The sequence below is a fragment of the Phyllopteryx taeniolatus genome, chromosome 13, assembly GCF_024500385.1.
Source record: "Phyllopteryx taeniolatus isolate TA_2022b chromosome 13, UOR_Ptae_1.2, whole genome shotgun sequence".
Taxonomy (NCBI): Eukaryota; Metazoa; Chordata; class Actinopteri; order Syngnathiformes; family Syngnathidae; genus Phyllopteryx; species Phyllopteryx taeniolatus.
In genome coordinates, this window is record NC_084514.1 from 14,719,139 (window position 1) to 14,735,054 (window position 15,916).

Below are 15,916 nucleotides of genomic sequence, written 5' to 3' on the forward strand. Positions count from 1 at the left end.
GAATGACCTTCCTTTGTTTGGAGCTACTCGTGGTCCCAGCGCACATGCAAAGCCGGGGAACCATGGCAGTGACCTTGGCAGCACGATAAACTGCTGAGGAAGGCAGTAAAAGCCATGGGGATGACAAAGGGACTACGTGTAAGAAAACAACACACTGTGACAGTTCAAAAGGAGGCCCTTGAATACGGGGCGAGACGCGAGGTTGGGAGGATTTGGTGGCCAGGCAAGGCTAAATGAATAAAAAAATAAGTATCTGTAGATGTGTTATGATTAGAGTGCAGGACATGAAATGGAATTATGAAGGACCACTATGCCACACAAATCACGCAAGTGACTCGCTGTGGCAACCCCTGATGGGACAAGCAGAAAGTCACAACAACAACAACTTGTAGTAGTGAGACCAGCGCAACATGACCAAGTAGCGACACACGCGGGCTGCTGAACATTTTCTGAACAATGCAAAATTGACACATTCACTTTCACAGTTGTTCCCACCAAGACTAAATCATGAAATCACAGTACATTAAGTTTAAATAGGAACATTCAAGTTAATAGCTTATAGATTGATGTCTTTTTTTTTGCTGTTATAATACTTCATATCAGTGTGAAGCTGGCTACATTTTCTGTGTGTGGGCACAAAACCCCACCAGCAAATCCTCTTGGCCTACTAATTGAGCGCAGTCAAATTTGCTTTACTTTAGCCATGTTTCCACCAAGCAGTTTGGTTTAACAGGGTATGGTTTGCAATGGTAAATCCAGATCAGCTTCACATTTTCCTAGAGTAGGCTTGCTGGTGTTATTCATTCAACAAAAAGAACAATGCTGTATGTTGACATTATCCACATAATTAAGTACAAATCTTGTGGGTGTTGTCTGTGTTTCTCTCTTTCAACCAATTAGTGTACAGCAGGCTTTACCTTTCAGGTACCGTACCATTGCAGTTGGTCGACTAACAGGAGGAAGCTAAAAAGTGGAATAGATATTTGTAAGGTAAAAGTCATCAAACTGTAGGACGTTTTCTCTCTCACCAGCACCCCTCAGTTTGTTTGAATTGAACATGTGTTTGCTTTTGCCCCTGGTTGGGATTTGTTTTGTTTAGGGATGAATACAGACATCGAACTGAAAACCCCTGGTTCCAAACACAGTTTGGCTGTGGTGTGAAAGGAGCCCATCTTAATCTGAAACAACTAGCAAATCAGGTTTCTCCCATAGCGATATTAAGGTGGTGTTATGCAACTACATTCGTGCAAACATACAGTACATATGAGGTCACTGTCTTACCGCGCACATGTGCAGTGTGTATGTAGTTAGCAAGTCGTACGATACCAGCACAACTGTGGTTTAGAACATCGACTGTTTAAATCCAACATCAAAGCACAATTTTGCCAACCGCTGCATTCTGTTTAAGGTGATACGGTTGGAGGAGGAGAACAGTATATATATATTTTTTTTACCTTGTAGCAAGAGCAAACCCTCAGGCGTTTAATGCGCTGGCACGGGTCCATGAAAATAACTTTCCCCGATCCTCTTGATACCGCGTTTGACCCGCTTTACGAGGCAGGAGGAGGCTGGGATGAATTGCGGTGGCCGTGGAGCTTGTGCACGGTAGGAGGTGAGAAAACCGTGCAGCCCCGCTGAATAAATTTGAGCTCTTGCTGTTGAAGCCAGGGCTGCGCCACCTCAGGTCACAGGAAAGGTATCCATCACGGTGTCTGCCACTACATTAGTTCACTATCCCAAATTTGAGAGATGATACTACTTTGATACTTGGAACACAAGCTAAGGGCATAGGTGGGAGGAGAACCAAAATATAACAGAGCTGCATGCATCTGCATCCTCCCTGGACAGTCACCAGCTCTAATGGATGTTCAATGCAGCATTAACAAATTTAATTTAGGCTCAGCTCATCTGGCCTGCGGTCTTAGCTGATGACTGTGTACAAGGCCAACATCTGTAGGGCTTTCCTCCCGCGAGGCTCAGCTAGCTGGCTTGAGCCATGCGATGCAACCATTACTCAAGACCGGGCTGACGAGCGGCCCACACATGCGACCATCTGTTGGAGGTCGGCCTCGCTCTCTAATCAGATCCATCTTGTAATGAAACAGCCTTTTGGCTGATTCTGCAAATGAGGCTTAGCTGTGTGGGTCATTTTCCTGAGACACTTGTAACGAGCAAATGTTTAGTTCATCTAAAATGTAATCAAATGAATTAAAAAATATTTGTTTTTCAAAAGGGTCAACGATTGTTATTTGTTCTTAACGCTACAAATTACTGTGTCAACCCTAATTACACAAAATGCCTGTGCCTTTGAAAGATTTCCTGGTTGTGTTTTCTCACAATTACCCTACAACTTGGGGTTACAGTGCAAGGAGGCTACAGGTTACAAATGTCAGACTGTAACAATTTTAAGGATTTAAGGTCTCACAAAGTTTAACATATCAAGCAGTAATGTTCAAACGATTAAGAACTAATAGTTGTAAACGAATGTGAAATCCGCTCTCTGCTTTGTGGCGGCACATTCATATCTTTTTTAGGACAGAAGGGTGGCGTGGAAAGAATTCAGGATTATGGATGGCTGTGAATGACAGTGGCAGTGCACCGTCCGCAAAATGGTAGAACAAGGCCACATTTGCAGTGTAATGACCTTTAAATGCAGCTTTTGAAAAAGACAGCTAATAGTTACCAAGCTGTTTTTCCTGCATCTTTTTGTTCTACCTTTACCAGTGTGCATTTCAAAATGTTCGCAAATGATGCAATTGCTGGGGAACTGTGGAGCCCTCCTGGGGCTTTATGGAGGCATGTTGCCTGTGATGAAGCATCTACTGCATGACTTATAGGGCTGCTTGTCGCAGTCTGAAGTGGACTTTGAAACACATTCTGCTCGTGAACACAGCTGCATTCTTTGCCAATTAGCTCATTTCTATGTAAAGATGCCGTGGCGATGAATCTGGATGGCTGGATGTGGAAGGTAATGATGATCTGATGGGTCTCCCTTGACCCATGACCAGAATATAAATGAGAAATTACTATGATTACAAAAGCAGCAGACACACACACACACGCACACTGTGTGCGTGTACTGTGTATATACTGTGGCAGTACAGTGAACCTTCGCTATTTGCAGGGGATAGGGACCGAGCCCTGCCGCAAATAGCGTAAATACATTAGTAATTGACGCCCACATGAAAAAGTTGGTAATTGCCTATAGATGCGCGGGGACAGCACATCTTAAAAAGTGCTCTGGGAGCAGCCAGCACCAATCGCCACAAGGCACTGATTGAAATTACCCTGATGCAAGCAAAGTTGAAAGAAGTTTTGTCATAGGTGATTTTGGCATGACTCCTTCTTGTGACTGGCTCCAGGCCCTTTGATCAATCAGAAACTCCAAAACAGCATTGCTCAATAAATGTCACAATAAACAATAAATTGTTCTGGCATTTAAAAAATTTTTTACAGTAGGGATGCTGCCTTCCAGACAGGTAGAGTAAGAGCTATGTCAGCCGTGTATCGATACTTTTAAGTTAAACACAGATTACAACACTAGAGCTCTAGAAACTTGGCGCCATCTGGCAAGCATCCAGTTTCTCGAGCTCTGCTCCCTGCTGCTCGGCACTGGCCCGAGCCAGTCACGCTCCCATCGTGAAGTAGAGATGGAGGAGGTCATGACGGGCTGGGCAACGTGCTGCGGTGCGGCACGTCGAGAGACGTTAACGACGGTGTGATACGGTATCACTTCAGCTGTCCTGCTAACCATTTTGTTTTGTAACTGAATTACCTTGTGTTACAGGCTATATTTTACTTGGTACATGGTAAGCGTGTACTCAAATCTAAGTACTTGTACCTGTGCTGTCTGAAAACACTGGTACCGGCGCATCCCTAGTTTATACAAGTGGAAAAGTGATCCTCGCTGCTTCTTATTTTGCCTGAGCTACGCTGACACCGCTGTGTGTATTTAAAGACACAAAATCAGCTATCACAATTCGCCTCAGGTTTGATCAATTACATTGCGTGTGCTGAATTCATCAATTAGCATACACTGGTCCCAGTACGCGCAAAATGAACTGCACGGCAATATTACTTATTTGGCAGATGCGATCCTTGGTGCACACAGTTAGTGGATCAGCTTTCATATCTGTTTGTGTGAGCAATCACAATCCATGTGTGCACCTGTCTTTACACGTGCAAACCTTTGGTAAATCATGGCCCATAGGCTATAATTTCAAAGATTTATGTATTTTGCTTTTTTTTTTTTTGACTGCATTAGGTTTTTAACTAACATCAGTTCTTGTTGTGAGTATAAAATATCAATTGTTTTATTTTTTTTAACCTTTCAAATTGGAGTGTGTTTGCACAATGCACAGGTTGGAAAACAACCTCAAAAAAGACATTTTTATATATGCCCAGTACCACCGTTTTTCATACATATCAAATAATATGGTCTTACTACAGCCAGCAGCGGTAACTCCCACTTCTTAAATTAAAATGGGATTCTTCTTCATGGTCAGCAGAGTGTATCTCCACCTCTGAAGATCAGAATTGCATCATTTATTTGGTCCATTAGCGTACAGCAAGCCATCGAACGCCTCGGAAACTAAGAATATGACATGCTCCCTTGCCCAAAAATTGATAAATGACGCAAACTGCTACAAAACATTAAAAACAAAAATTGAGCCAAAGTGCAACAATTGAGTCAGTGTTGAGTCTGAAATGAAACCCGTTTAACACAAATTGTACGAGTCAATCTAGTATTACAAGGAATTCAAAATTGTAGCTTTGATGGATTTCATTTGGCCAAAATGGGCCATGATAAAGCAAAATGGTACAATTATGTGTAAACAGTTCTTTATTGATATATTTAAAGTGATGAAGTTGAAAAATCAGACATTCCCCACCCTTCGGAAGCTTCATTACATTTGCATTACCACAGCTAAAATGGTTGCCAAAAAAGAAGCGAAGCGGACACAAATGCACAAATGGCCAGCACAGAACCCAGAGGGCGAACTGAGGCGAATCAAAGATAAGGCTGTGTGGGAATGTACCAAAGGAGTGTGACTAAAAAGAAAAAGCAGGAAGGGGGAGTGTATGGGACTCAGGTGTGATGTGCCTCGGGTGTATGCCGCTAGGGTCAACGCCATCAAAGCATCCAATCGTGACTCCCCGAAACCCTCAAGGACAATCTCAGTCACTCAATAAGACACAAGCAGCTGGAGGAAGGCGAACAAGGCGGGCAAATCAAATAGGACGACTATCACACATTCCCCCATGTCAGTAGTGGCAACAACAGTCACTCATGCAAAGTGGATTCAACAAACCCTTCCTTATACATTGTTTACTGTCCAGCGCCACGGCCCCTCCTCCAACCTTTTATTGGATGCTAGGAAGGTTCACTGCTTTTTTCGTGCAAGTGCACAACATTAAACCACTTCCAAAAATGTCAATTGCCAAATGTATAGTGTCACACCTGCTACTGGCTGAGAATTGCCACTGGCAACAGAATGGAGCAGAGAGAAACAGTGAGCATTGAAAGCCATTATTTTCAATTACGGAACCAAAATAGTTTTTATACAGCTCCCATATTGAATCTTATTTGGGTTTGATTGCAAAGGTAAATTAAGTACTGTTATTTCCAGATAGTATAAATTATTCAACATACCTGCTAAGGAGAGCGGCAACTCACAGCAGAACCGTGAGACTAAGGTTCAGGTATGCCAAGAGCACACAAAAAGAAATCCCTCTTGTGTACCAATTTGAGCAAATCCCTCTTCATTAACACAATTGGTGAGCCCACAGCTTCAGAAGCAAAGCGATAATGCTAACAATTAGACCAGTGAGCCGATTTACTGGCGATAGGTGTGTGGTACACACAAACACATTTGCACACTCAATGAAGTAGATGTTACCATTTTATAACAGTAGAATTGGCTATACATACATGACGTGTGATTTGTTGTTGTTGTTGTTGGCTTATCCACAGTTACCACTAAATATGTATCATATATTCAATAAAAACATTGAAATATATACAAAAATATTTTTCAGAAGTCAAAAACCAAAATGGTCTAATTTTTTTAAAGTCCAACTTTGTCATGTAAAAATCTTATTATATGGAATGAATTTGTTTTGCTTTATTTTATATCAAGCAGGACTTGCTGAGATATGAACATATAGTATGTACTATAGTTATTTTCACATCTTGGTTCCCTCATAGCAGTGACTCCCAACAAGAGTGCTGTGGCACCCATGAGAAACTCTCATTATCGAATTTCACTTAATTTGTCCAAAAATTATTATTTGTTAATGACAAATAGCGTATAATGGCAGACAGAATTATGAAATGCTTGTCCATTAGATGGCAGAAGGTACAATGAATAAAACCTGGGTATCTGCCTTTTGCCATTCATACAACAGAGCCATGGCTTCTGCGAGTGTACTGTCTTAGATGTGTGTTCAATTAAGAAGGCCCGTATTTTACAGTAATTTGAGTGCATGTGCATATTCCAGTTTAAAGACATTACTTTGCTTGAAGTCTTGTTGAAACTGCAAGGCATTAAACAGTGCATATACCATAACTGTTGAAAAAATAATCCTCATGAGTAAACTGAAATGTTTTGCTTAGTAAGCAATGGGCCACTGTTTTGCATACTGCTTCCCTCTACAAGCTCCACACACCAGGAGCAACATATTTCCTGCTCCAAACCTTTTAAAAACAAGTCATTTTCATGAGAGAAAATGTTATTTGTCCAACTAAATGATTTTCATTGCCTAAAATATCCATTGTGTTCAAGCCATTGCACTAGTTTAATAATTTTCCTCCCTCAACATAATGTCGGACATTTGCAATTTATTAATAAGGAAAAAGGTTACCTACAGTCAAGTAACCAGCAAACTGCAACCGATGAGGTCATTTTAAGATTTCACTGGAAGAAAAACTAGTGAAATGAGAAAAATATTGACAGAAAAATACTGTACCTCTAGGCTTTACTGAGGTAATAGATAAGAGTTTAAAAACAGCATCAAATAGGAAGATTCAAAATAAACATCTCATTGATAGGCTGCACATGGATTAATCAGTTGCACTGTACTACCACAATTTGATCTTAATGGGTAAATAATGCAGATTAACCATAGTAGACTACAAGAAAAATGCAGTACCAATAGAAAAAGGTCCTGCGTTACGAATTAATTAATTAATTAGATCCCTAAGTTTAATTGGAATCTTATTTCTTCATTTACAAGGACATTTTGGAGAATTCCGTGTGAACAGAGGAAGAAACTTTTGTGTTCCAGCATTACTGTGCCCCAGTGCACAAGCAGGGTACAAAACGGCATGCCTGGATGAGTTTGATGTGAACAAAGAACAGAACCGCAACCTAATCCTCATCAAACACCTCTGAGCTGAACTACAACAGAGATTGTCGGCCAGGCCCGGTCATCCATCGGTGACCTCTGCCCTCACCAGTGCTCTTCTGGACAGAATTTCCAACAAACATACTAAAATTCCCTACAAGAGTGGACGCTGCGAAAGCTCAAAAGGAGGACAAACTCTCTATTTTCACTCCCTGTAGGTATCATGGCCTGGAGTCCATATAATGTCCAGGGCTTACATATCACCATTAACACTCTCTGAGCTCCGCAAACTTTTATCAGGCAGCAGCACCAGGGGGTCTGCTCATCAAACCGCCATCATATTTCCTAATGATATCATTTCCACCAAGTGGCCATTAAAACATTTAGAGGAGGAAAGATGGCCTTGTGTAGGCATGTGGGAGGTGCTAAATCATCTGCAGTGCAGTGTGATCCCTCTGTAATCATGTTTGGATGGATCGTGTGTGTGTGTATACACAGCACAGCATGCTGATACCCAGTAATTCGCAGTTAGATATTCACACAAAAAGTAAAAGTAACGTGCCGAGTGGCAGCTGACAGTGATGAAATAATCATCGCGAGCCATCTCTTCCAAGAGAACGAAAAATCAGCCCTGGTCCCATTCACTCTGCCACGTTTTACTCCTCACAGGGAATTAATTATTTATCGATAGTGCGTTCTAAAGTACCACAGTATCTTCAAGGGACCAAAGGTCCATCCCTGACATCAACTTAACACCTATCCTTTAATTCAGGGACTAAGAAAAACATGGTTTCATTTGTATCAGGTTGTAAGGAACCTCCTGAGTCTTTAAGGCCTTTTATCTGAAAATAAATATCTCAATGCAACTGTCTATACTCCAGTGCTGACATTTTGAATGTTCAAGTCTTTCCAGCAGGGTTTTTATTTCTTTAATACGTCCTCTAGTCTTACTATAAATCCCGACCCCGAAAATAAAGCAAACACATCTTGCATTCACATGTTACGTAAGCGCCAATGTCTTTCTTCCTCCGCTGATCCACACACAGGCTAAAAGACAGAGGCAGAAATGGGGCCTAAAAAAGAACTCAGGCCTCATTACGAGGCGCAGCGCAAGGGTGCCACATCTCAAACACCCACCAGGCATCATTACATCCCAGAAATGGTCCAAAGACAGAGCGAAGACAAAAGTGATTCAACACAGTCATAATGAAGCCTTGAAGCAAGAAGAGTGAGGGAGGGATGAGTGATGGTGACGTGACAAGGGACTTGTGATGGGAACATGGGTCCAGATGAAGAAGGCCACAGATTTCATGTTGAGGTTCCACAATTGGCCTCCAGGAAGAAGCATGGAATAATAACAACACGTCCATCTGGCAGTGATGGCCTTGCAGCAACAATTTTACAACAGATTGAAATAAACAGCAAACTTTTGGAAAATAGAAAAATAAATCAAATGTGTTCTGAAAGATGAAATGCTATTTCAGCAACACCCCCTGAGGAGGCATGAGAGGATTTTCTACGCTTAAGCAAACACATCAGATGATGATTATTGAAGGGGCAGCAATTAAATGACTCCATGGAAATTAAAAAGACTGCCTCGGTAACAAAATATAAAACTATGCTGTGCTTGGTTTGACACTGCACTGAAAGCAAAGAAGACCGAATATTCGAGCCCTACCTCTGGTTTGGGGACGAAGGCCCTTCCAGGGATGGTGAAACGGTGGTGGACGGTGCAGAGATACTGAGCCATGATGGACAGACGGCTCCTCTGTTTGCTCTTTGTGCTGGCTGTCAACCTCTGGTTGGAGAACACAACACCACAACACATTAGCATTCACTGATACATTTTTTTGGTAAGACATCGTTACAGGGTGAGCTAATTCAACATTTCTTACAAGTCAGCATACTAACCAGATCAATTTAGGAAGGTAAACAATACTCCATGCCTGAAAATCCTAAATGTTTACTCAGTCATAAAATCTGTGTTTAAATAGTTTTGTTTTTGGCACTGCATTGATTTTTGTTAGTTATTAGACTTATAACTCATTTACTAACCACGTGCATGCACAGATTTGTGCTTACATAGTGGGTACGAACATTTGATGCACAAACCTGGGATTTATCACTATGTTCCCACTTGTTTTTGTTCATACTCTGAGAACAAATTTAGAACATCCTCGGACCATGCATACGCGCAAATAATGCGGGATCAGCCATTGTAAATATGACAAGCACATCTTTTATCCAAGATGCACAACGTATTGGAACCACAGTCAATCATAAAAACAATAGCAACAACTTTGGAAATTATAACTCAAACCAGGAATTTCCTAATGGGTTGACTGTCATAAATAACCATGAAAAAGACACGTCATCACTTTCACCACGGTCCGGTTCAAGTGCTGCCTTGTACAGTAGGATATGTGCATTCTATGTGTGTTCCTCACCTAACATGTCTACGTGCGTGGCCGATGCTGACAACGAGGAAGTGCAATCAAAGCCCTCGCATTTCTTAGTTTTTCAAGGCCTCAGTATTCTTTGTAGTCGCTACGATAATGTGATTTTTATATTTTTCTGTGATTCTGCATATGCAAAGGTGATGTAAATTGATCAATTTACAGTACACACACATCGCTGCTGGCATGGCTGAATTGTGACATACTCCAGTCGGATACATTTTCTTTTGCTTCCAAAACCAATTGCATGAATTTTATCAACTACAAATGTCTCTTTGCTGTGTTATATTTATTCCTTACCATGTATATTAACAACGTATGCAGTGTTGTTTTTTGTATCCATTATGTGCCACGTTCTCTTTAACTTCTGAATTAATTAAAAATGATTAACGTGACTATTATATGTTGTCAATGTCTTTGTTTCGCAAGATTTCCGATGATACCAACTTTTTGAATCTAGGAAAAAGATGAACCACAGGTTCACCACCACAGGTGAACAGGCTAATTGGGAACAGGTGGGTGCCATGATTGGGTATAAAAGGAGCTTCCCTGAATTGCTCAGTCATTCACAAGCAAAGATGGGGCGAGGTTCACCTCTTTGTGAACAAGTGCGTGAGAAAATAGTCGAACAGTTTCAGGACAATGTTCCTCAATGTACAATTGCAAGGAATTGACGGAGTTCATCATCTATGGTCCATAATAACATGACCCTGTCCAAGATTTTTTGGAACGTGTTGCAGCCATGAAATTCCAAGTTAATGATTATTTGCTATAAACAATAAAGTTTATCAGTTTGAACATTAAATATCTTGTATTTGTAGTGTATTCAATTAAATATAGGTTGTACATGATTTGCAAATCATTATATTCTGTTTTTATTTATGTTTAACACAACGTCCCAACTTCATTGGAATTGCGGTTGTAGAATGAATTCTGATTCACTAACATATCCACAGTTGTGCGACGGAAATTGGCCGGCACGCACATGTCATGATTCTGACTTTGCGTAGACGCTCAACATTTCTGCGCATTTACAGTATTAGTAAATGAGGCCCATTGTGAGTGACTAAGACCCCTAATATAGTAGCTATTCATTTACACAATTGACAAATTAAATGTATGTTTTGCACAAATGTCAACATAGGAAACTTGTACTTTTATTCAGTCACAAGTTTCTAACTGGCTCTAACATGGCTCCTAGAGAAGTTAGCAACCTCCTTGAATTAAATTGAAAATCCAGACACACAAACAGACAAGATGTAGGTCTCACACCTCTGCGACCTCCTTCTGAAAGGTGAGCGTGAGTCGGGTGCGTCCATAAGCAAAAGGCCCGGTCCTTTTGGCTATGTTCTCCAGCCAACTGATGATGAGAGGAGTAGAAACACTGAAGGGAAGATTGCCTATGATGTGAAGATTTGGTGGATCTATGGAACACACACGCGCACACATTAGCTGGTATCGCGTTATTGGCTGTCAAAAAATAAAACTAAAACAGCAGAACCTCTAAAGTTGAATGTACAATTTGGAACTGCCTATTATCCCATTGATAAACGCAGCATGGTGACATACCAGCTAGCTATATTTATATATGACCTGCAATTGGTTGGTGACCAGACAAGGGTGTACCCTACATCTTGCCCACCATGGCATCAACATGGGTAAATAGTCATTCCTTTTGCAGTAGGGTTGGCGCACATAGAGAACATATTTGCTGTATCACAGTTCACAAAATTTTAATGGAGGAGGCATAGAATAACCTCTGACACACACACAGCGTGACATTCAAAGCATCTCATACATTTGTTGAGTTAAATATTCTCACCCTCCTCCCATGGACGAGAGATACTTCCTGGGAATCCTCTGTCCATTCTATAGGTAAGAATGTCACCGTGGACAATCCTCAACCTGCCAGGCGCAGCCTCAGACAGCAACTGTGGAAAAAGAGTTGGAACAATCACCAATTAGAAATATGAAAGCGCGTTCATTAAAACGACGCAGTCTCATCAGTCACTCTCCAGGTGGCTAATGATGCAAAACCGGTAAGTCAACACGGCTTAAAAAGGACAGATGCAAGTGCACAATGAACCAATGGCATGGAGAAGCTGGTGCTATGACATTTAGCCAGCTTGAGTGAAGAGACTCATTTACCTTTAATCCAGGGATGAAGCGCGAATCCTTCTCCACCACAAGCAGGTCCGTTGCCCCGGCGTTCAGAATAGAGCGGGTCAAGCCCCCAGGACCCGGACCCACTTCACACACATGGGCATTGTTCAAATTGCCTGCCTGCCGCACTAGTTTGTCTGAAAAGAAGGAGATGGATGATCAAGTTAATGCCTTTCTGCAGGCAATCAGTGAATAACATTATATTTAGGCTACTAGAAGTCCTGTGTCATGTAAATTACACGACAGGCTCCAATTATACGGCTTCATCAGTCCTGCGTATCCAAATTTAGATGAATAGTGTGCGATGTAGCAATATGTGTGTGATGAAGATGAGCTGTATTCATCTTACCTTGCCCAATAACAAAAGGGCACATCTGACCTGCAGTGCATTACATATAACTATATTAAGATCCACGAGAGCTGACGACTAGCTTTCATTTATTTATTCACTTTAGCAGGAGATCTCCTCAACCTGACCCAAACAGGAAAGCCTGTCTGTTTTCATTCTGGAAACAAGGCTATGTGGAGCTGTGCAGTCAAGTGCACTGGTGTAGACAAAATAATGAGGAATAGGAGGTAACAGGTATTGGTGCAATGCAGATAGAGTGCGAAGAGGAGAGGGAGTGTGTGTGGCATTATGACCAACCTGTGAGCCGCAAATCCAACAGAAAGTTTTGAGATAGCTGTTTCTCTGCTCGCAGGTTGTACAGCTTGATCAGTTCACTGACAGTGGGCAAGGGAGGCAAGCGGAAAGATGCGAGCTTCCCGGAGGCAGCCATTCCGTTTAAATACACTATTGAAGTAAAAAGACAAAAAGATTAGCCAAAATCTGATCTGAGTTACAATGCCTGGGGAGCCATAAATGTCTGGAAAAGCCAACAGGGGTAACATGGACACTCATATTATCACATAGCGACACGACACAGGAATGTTGCCATGAGTCTTAAATGGTTATTTAATATTTAAGACGTGCACCTTTTTGTGACAGTTCATTTTGGTGTCAAATTGGTAGCGTATTGGCATGCAACCAAAGGCAAATTGAGCATGAGCACGTGGAGCAGTTTTATCAGGCTATACAGGGTGTCCACAAAATCTCTTTACAGTTTAAGAAATGTATTTACACAAGCAATTGCTGTTAATCAAATTTGATGTAGTCAGTGGTCATCAAAGTTTTTATTTACTTTGCGGTGATGTATTTCAGCACAGGTCCGCCACTGATGAAATAGTTTGTTGAACCAACCCCCCAAAAAATGCCTACTCCAACTTGTATTGTGCTTTACTGAAAGAAACTCAGATTTCCACATTCAGCAAAACTACAGCATAAAGCAATGGTTCTTAACCTTGTTGGAGGGACGGAACCCCGCAACTTTCATACGGAGTGCACGGAACCCTTCCTAATTTGAAAAATAAAACGTGGTTTATTTCAAATTCAAAACAGGTATATATTTTATTGTCTGTGTAGATTCTCAATCATCCATGTCATGCACAAAATGAACCACGCATCAGTTGCACACAAAATCACTGTGTTAAAAGAACAAAACCAACAAAACATGAATTTCACCAAAAAAATAAATAAAATAAAATAAAATTCAATTGAATGAAAATTGACTGTGAATGTGAATTTTGCTGTTACCATTCCCCTTGGTAAGTGCCACTCTCATATCAGAGGGCCGGACTTCGCTGTTAAAATTCACAACAAAGTCTCTTCCTTTTTCTTTGTGTTATTTCTACAATCCTCGAAAAGGGTTCGTTGGTAAGAGTACATTTTTTTTTTTATTATTGGATGCGCTGTCTGACTACACAGCAATGCTACTCAAGTCAATTGTATCGTTGAATGTTGTTAAATAAAGCCAGTTTTTAAAAAGAACAAAACATTTCAACTCGAGGCGCAGCGCCGCAATGGTAAACGCCAATTTTGACGCTCCCTTGCGTTTTGAACGGCATGAACAATGCATTCAAAATGCAGTGGAGAAAGGCTTTTACGGATAAAGCACGCACGCACGCACACGCGGTGTGTGTCGTGTCCTCTGTCGAACCCAGGTGAAGAACCACTGGTATAAAGTATGGATAAAACTCCACCGTGACATCTTGTGCACTGGACAAGAAATTCAAGGTGATAGGGACAATGGTGGCCAATTAAAGGAGTGATTTTTTTTTTAAAAAACGACCACACAAACAAATACAAATCTTTAATATCGACTCCTCATTTTGCAATAATTCCCACGGATATATCTATTCATTTGCTCATTTACCAGTATACAGTATCCAGCTCAAAAATGACTGTACGTGTTTCCATCTTTGCGGACACTTTGATACTTATCCAACTGTCGTCCTATCGAAGATGACGCATTTACACCTAAGGACCTTGTGCACCATCTCGTGGCGTACTAAAATACAGCTTCGACTTGAGTACAGTACTTCTTTCCACATAAGCGCACAGTGTCCGTCACACTTTTCAAAAATGGTTGTATTTATTGCCATGTCTAATTAAGACATTTTAAACACACTAATGAATCTATTCTATGATCAGGTATTAAAAAAAAAAAAGATTTAGCCACAGCTGTTAACATTAACTGGATGACACAGCTGCGTTAATTTAACAATCAAAAAGTGGTCATATAGACGCCAACTAGATACATATCTGTGATAATTATCATAACTATATTACTATATTATGATTTATGAGTTGTGAGACGGGCAGGCGTTGGCAAAAGTAGCTAACGTTTACTCCTCCCTCGTTCCGCATTAGCAAGCAAAGGCTGCACATTATGGCGGAACGTGGATTCAACAAACTGAGGCCAGCGTGCGAATAAACGGAATAAACTACACAACCAACGAAACGAAACGAAGTAAAGTGTAGCACATGAGCCATGCTTCTCACCGGCGCCGCTTTTCTTCCTCACATTTCCGTGTTCGTCATGGCAATTACGTCAGAATATCCAATGATATTGCGAGTTTCGGAAATTCTACCAATCAATGGGCGTAGGCGGGGTTTGAGGTTTGCCCTTCAACGGTCGTTTGTTGTTGATGTATTGAGAATTCATGGCCAGAAGAGGGCGGTGTGTCAAGGACGGGACGCTGCTGTGTGTATTTTTCAAACAGATACGTTCACCTGAATACGTTGCTGACATTAATACTAACAATAAGAGATCCTTCTCCTCACCTTAAAGTATCTTCATAACCTGGCACCTTCACAACCCTTACCTCCTGCTGCTCTCGTCCATCACTATGTTCTTTCCCATATTCTCCACTCTTCTTCCTCCACCTTGCTACTGCCGGCCCAAAGCCCGCTTATCATCTTTTGGGTCCAGACGTTTCAGGAACTCATTTACAAAAATCCGCCTCCAAAAAAACAAGTGAATTAAGTTTTTTGCACACCTTCTCTCAATCACACACACATGCTTTTGCTATCACGGACTGTTTCCATATTGATATTTTCAGCAGCCTTCTTTCAAATTATTTTCCTCCCACATCCCAAAAACATGGTAGGTTAATTGAAGACTCTACATCTCCCGTAGAGTAGTTTTTTGTTCTGCCTGTCACTGTAGTCGGTGACTCGCAGGCATAGATATTTGAATACAAGGCAAAAGAAAAAGGCAATGTTATGCAGGATGGGGACGTACTGTACATCTACATCCAATTGTCACACACTCAGGGTGAGTTAAATCAAACAAAGCGATCGATTTATTTTCTGTAACTCAGTTATGTTTGTTCGCCTCATCCACGAACGCTTCCAATTCATTCACTTCAAACAGAAGTTCACTTTCTGCTTGTGCTCTCCAAAAACCATCAGCGCTACCGAAAGCGGAAAACCGCCTTTGAAATATGGCAGTCACCACCACTTTTACACCTTTTGCTAACAGCACACACAATCTGTTAAGAGAACGCAAACAGGCAATTTAGGACCCACTATTTAGGATCTTAGTAAATCAGGCCCTACAATATATATT

At 41.2% G+C, this 15,916-nt stretch overlaps 1 protein-coding gene across 2 annotated transcripts in view; it reads right to left on the minus strand.

Moving 5' to 3' along the window:
- Window positions 1-14,878, minus strand: part of tfb1m (transcription factor B1, mitochondrial) — a 29,422-nt gene extending 14,544 nt beyond the window's left edge. For both annotated transcript variants that reach the window (XM_061794296.1, XM_061794298.1), the window contains exons 1-6: window positions 14,848-14,878; window positions 12,613-12,759; window positions 11,952-12,103; window positions 11,626-11,734; window positions 11,076-11,227; window positions 9,026-9,145 (exon numbers count right to left, since the gene is read on the minus strand). In XM_061794296.1, the coding sequence (XP_061650280.1) occupies window positions 9,026-9,145; window positions 11,076-11,227; window positions 11,626-11,734; window positions 11,952-12,103; window positions 12,613-12,745 (666 nt within the window). In that variant the 5' untranslated portion in view covers window positions 12,746-12,759; window positions 14,848-14,878. The remainder of the gene's footprint in view (window positions 1-9,025; window positions 9,146-11,075; window positions 11,228-11,625; window positions 11,735-11,951; window positions 12,104-12,612; window positions 12,760-14,847) is intronic.
- Between the last annotated feature and the right edge of the window lie 1,038 nt (window positions 14,879-15,916).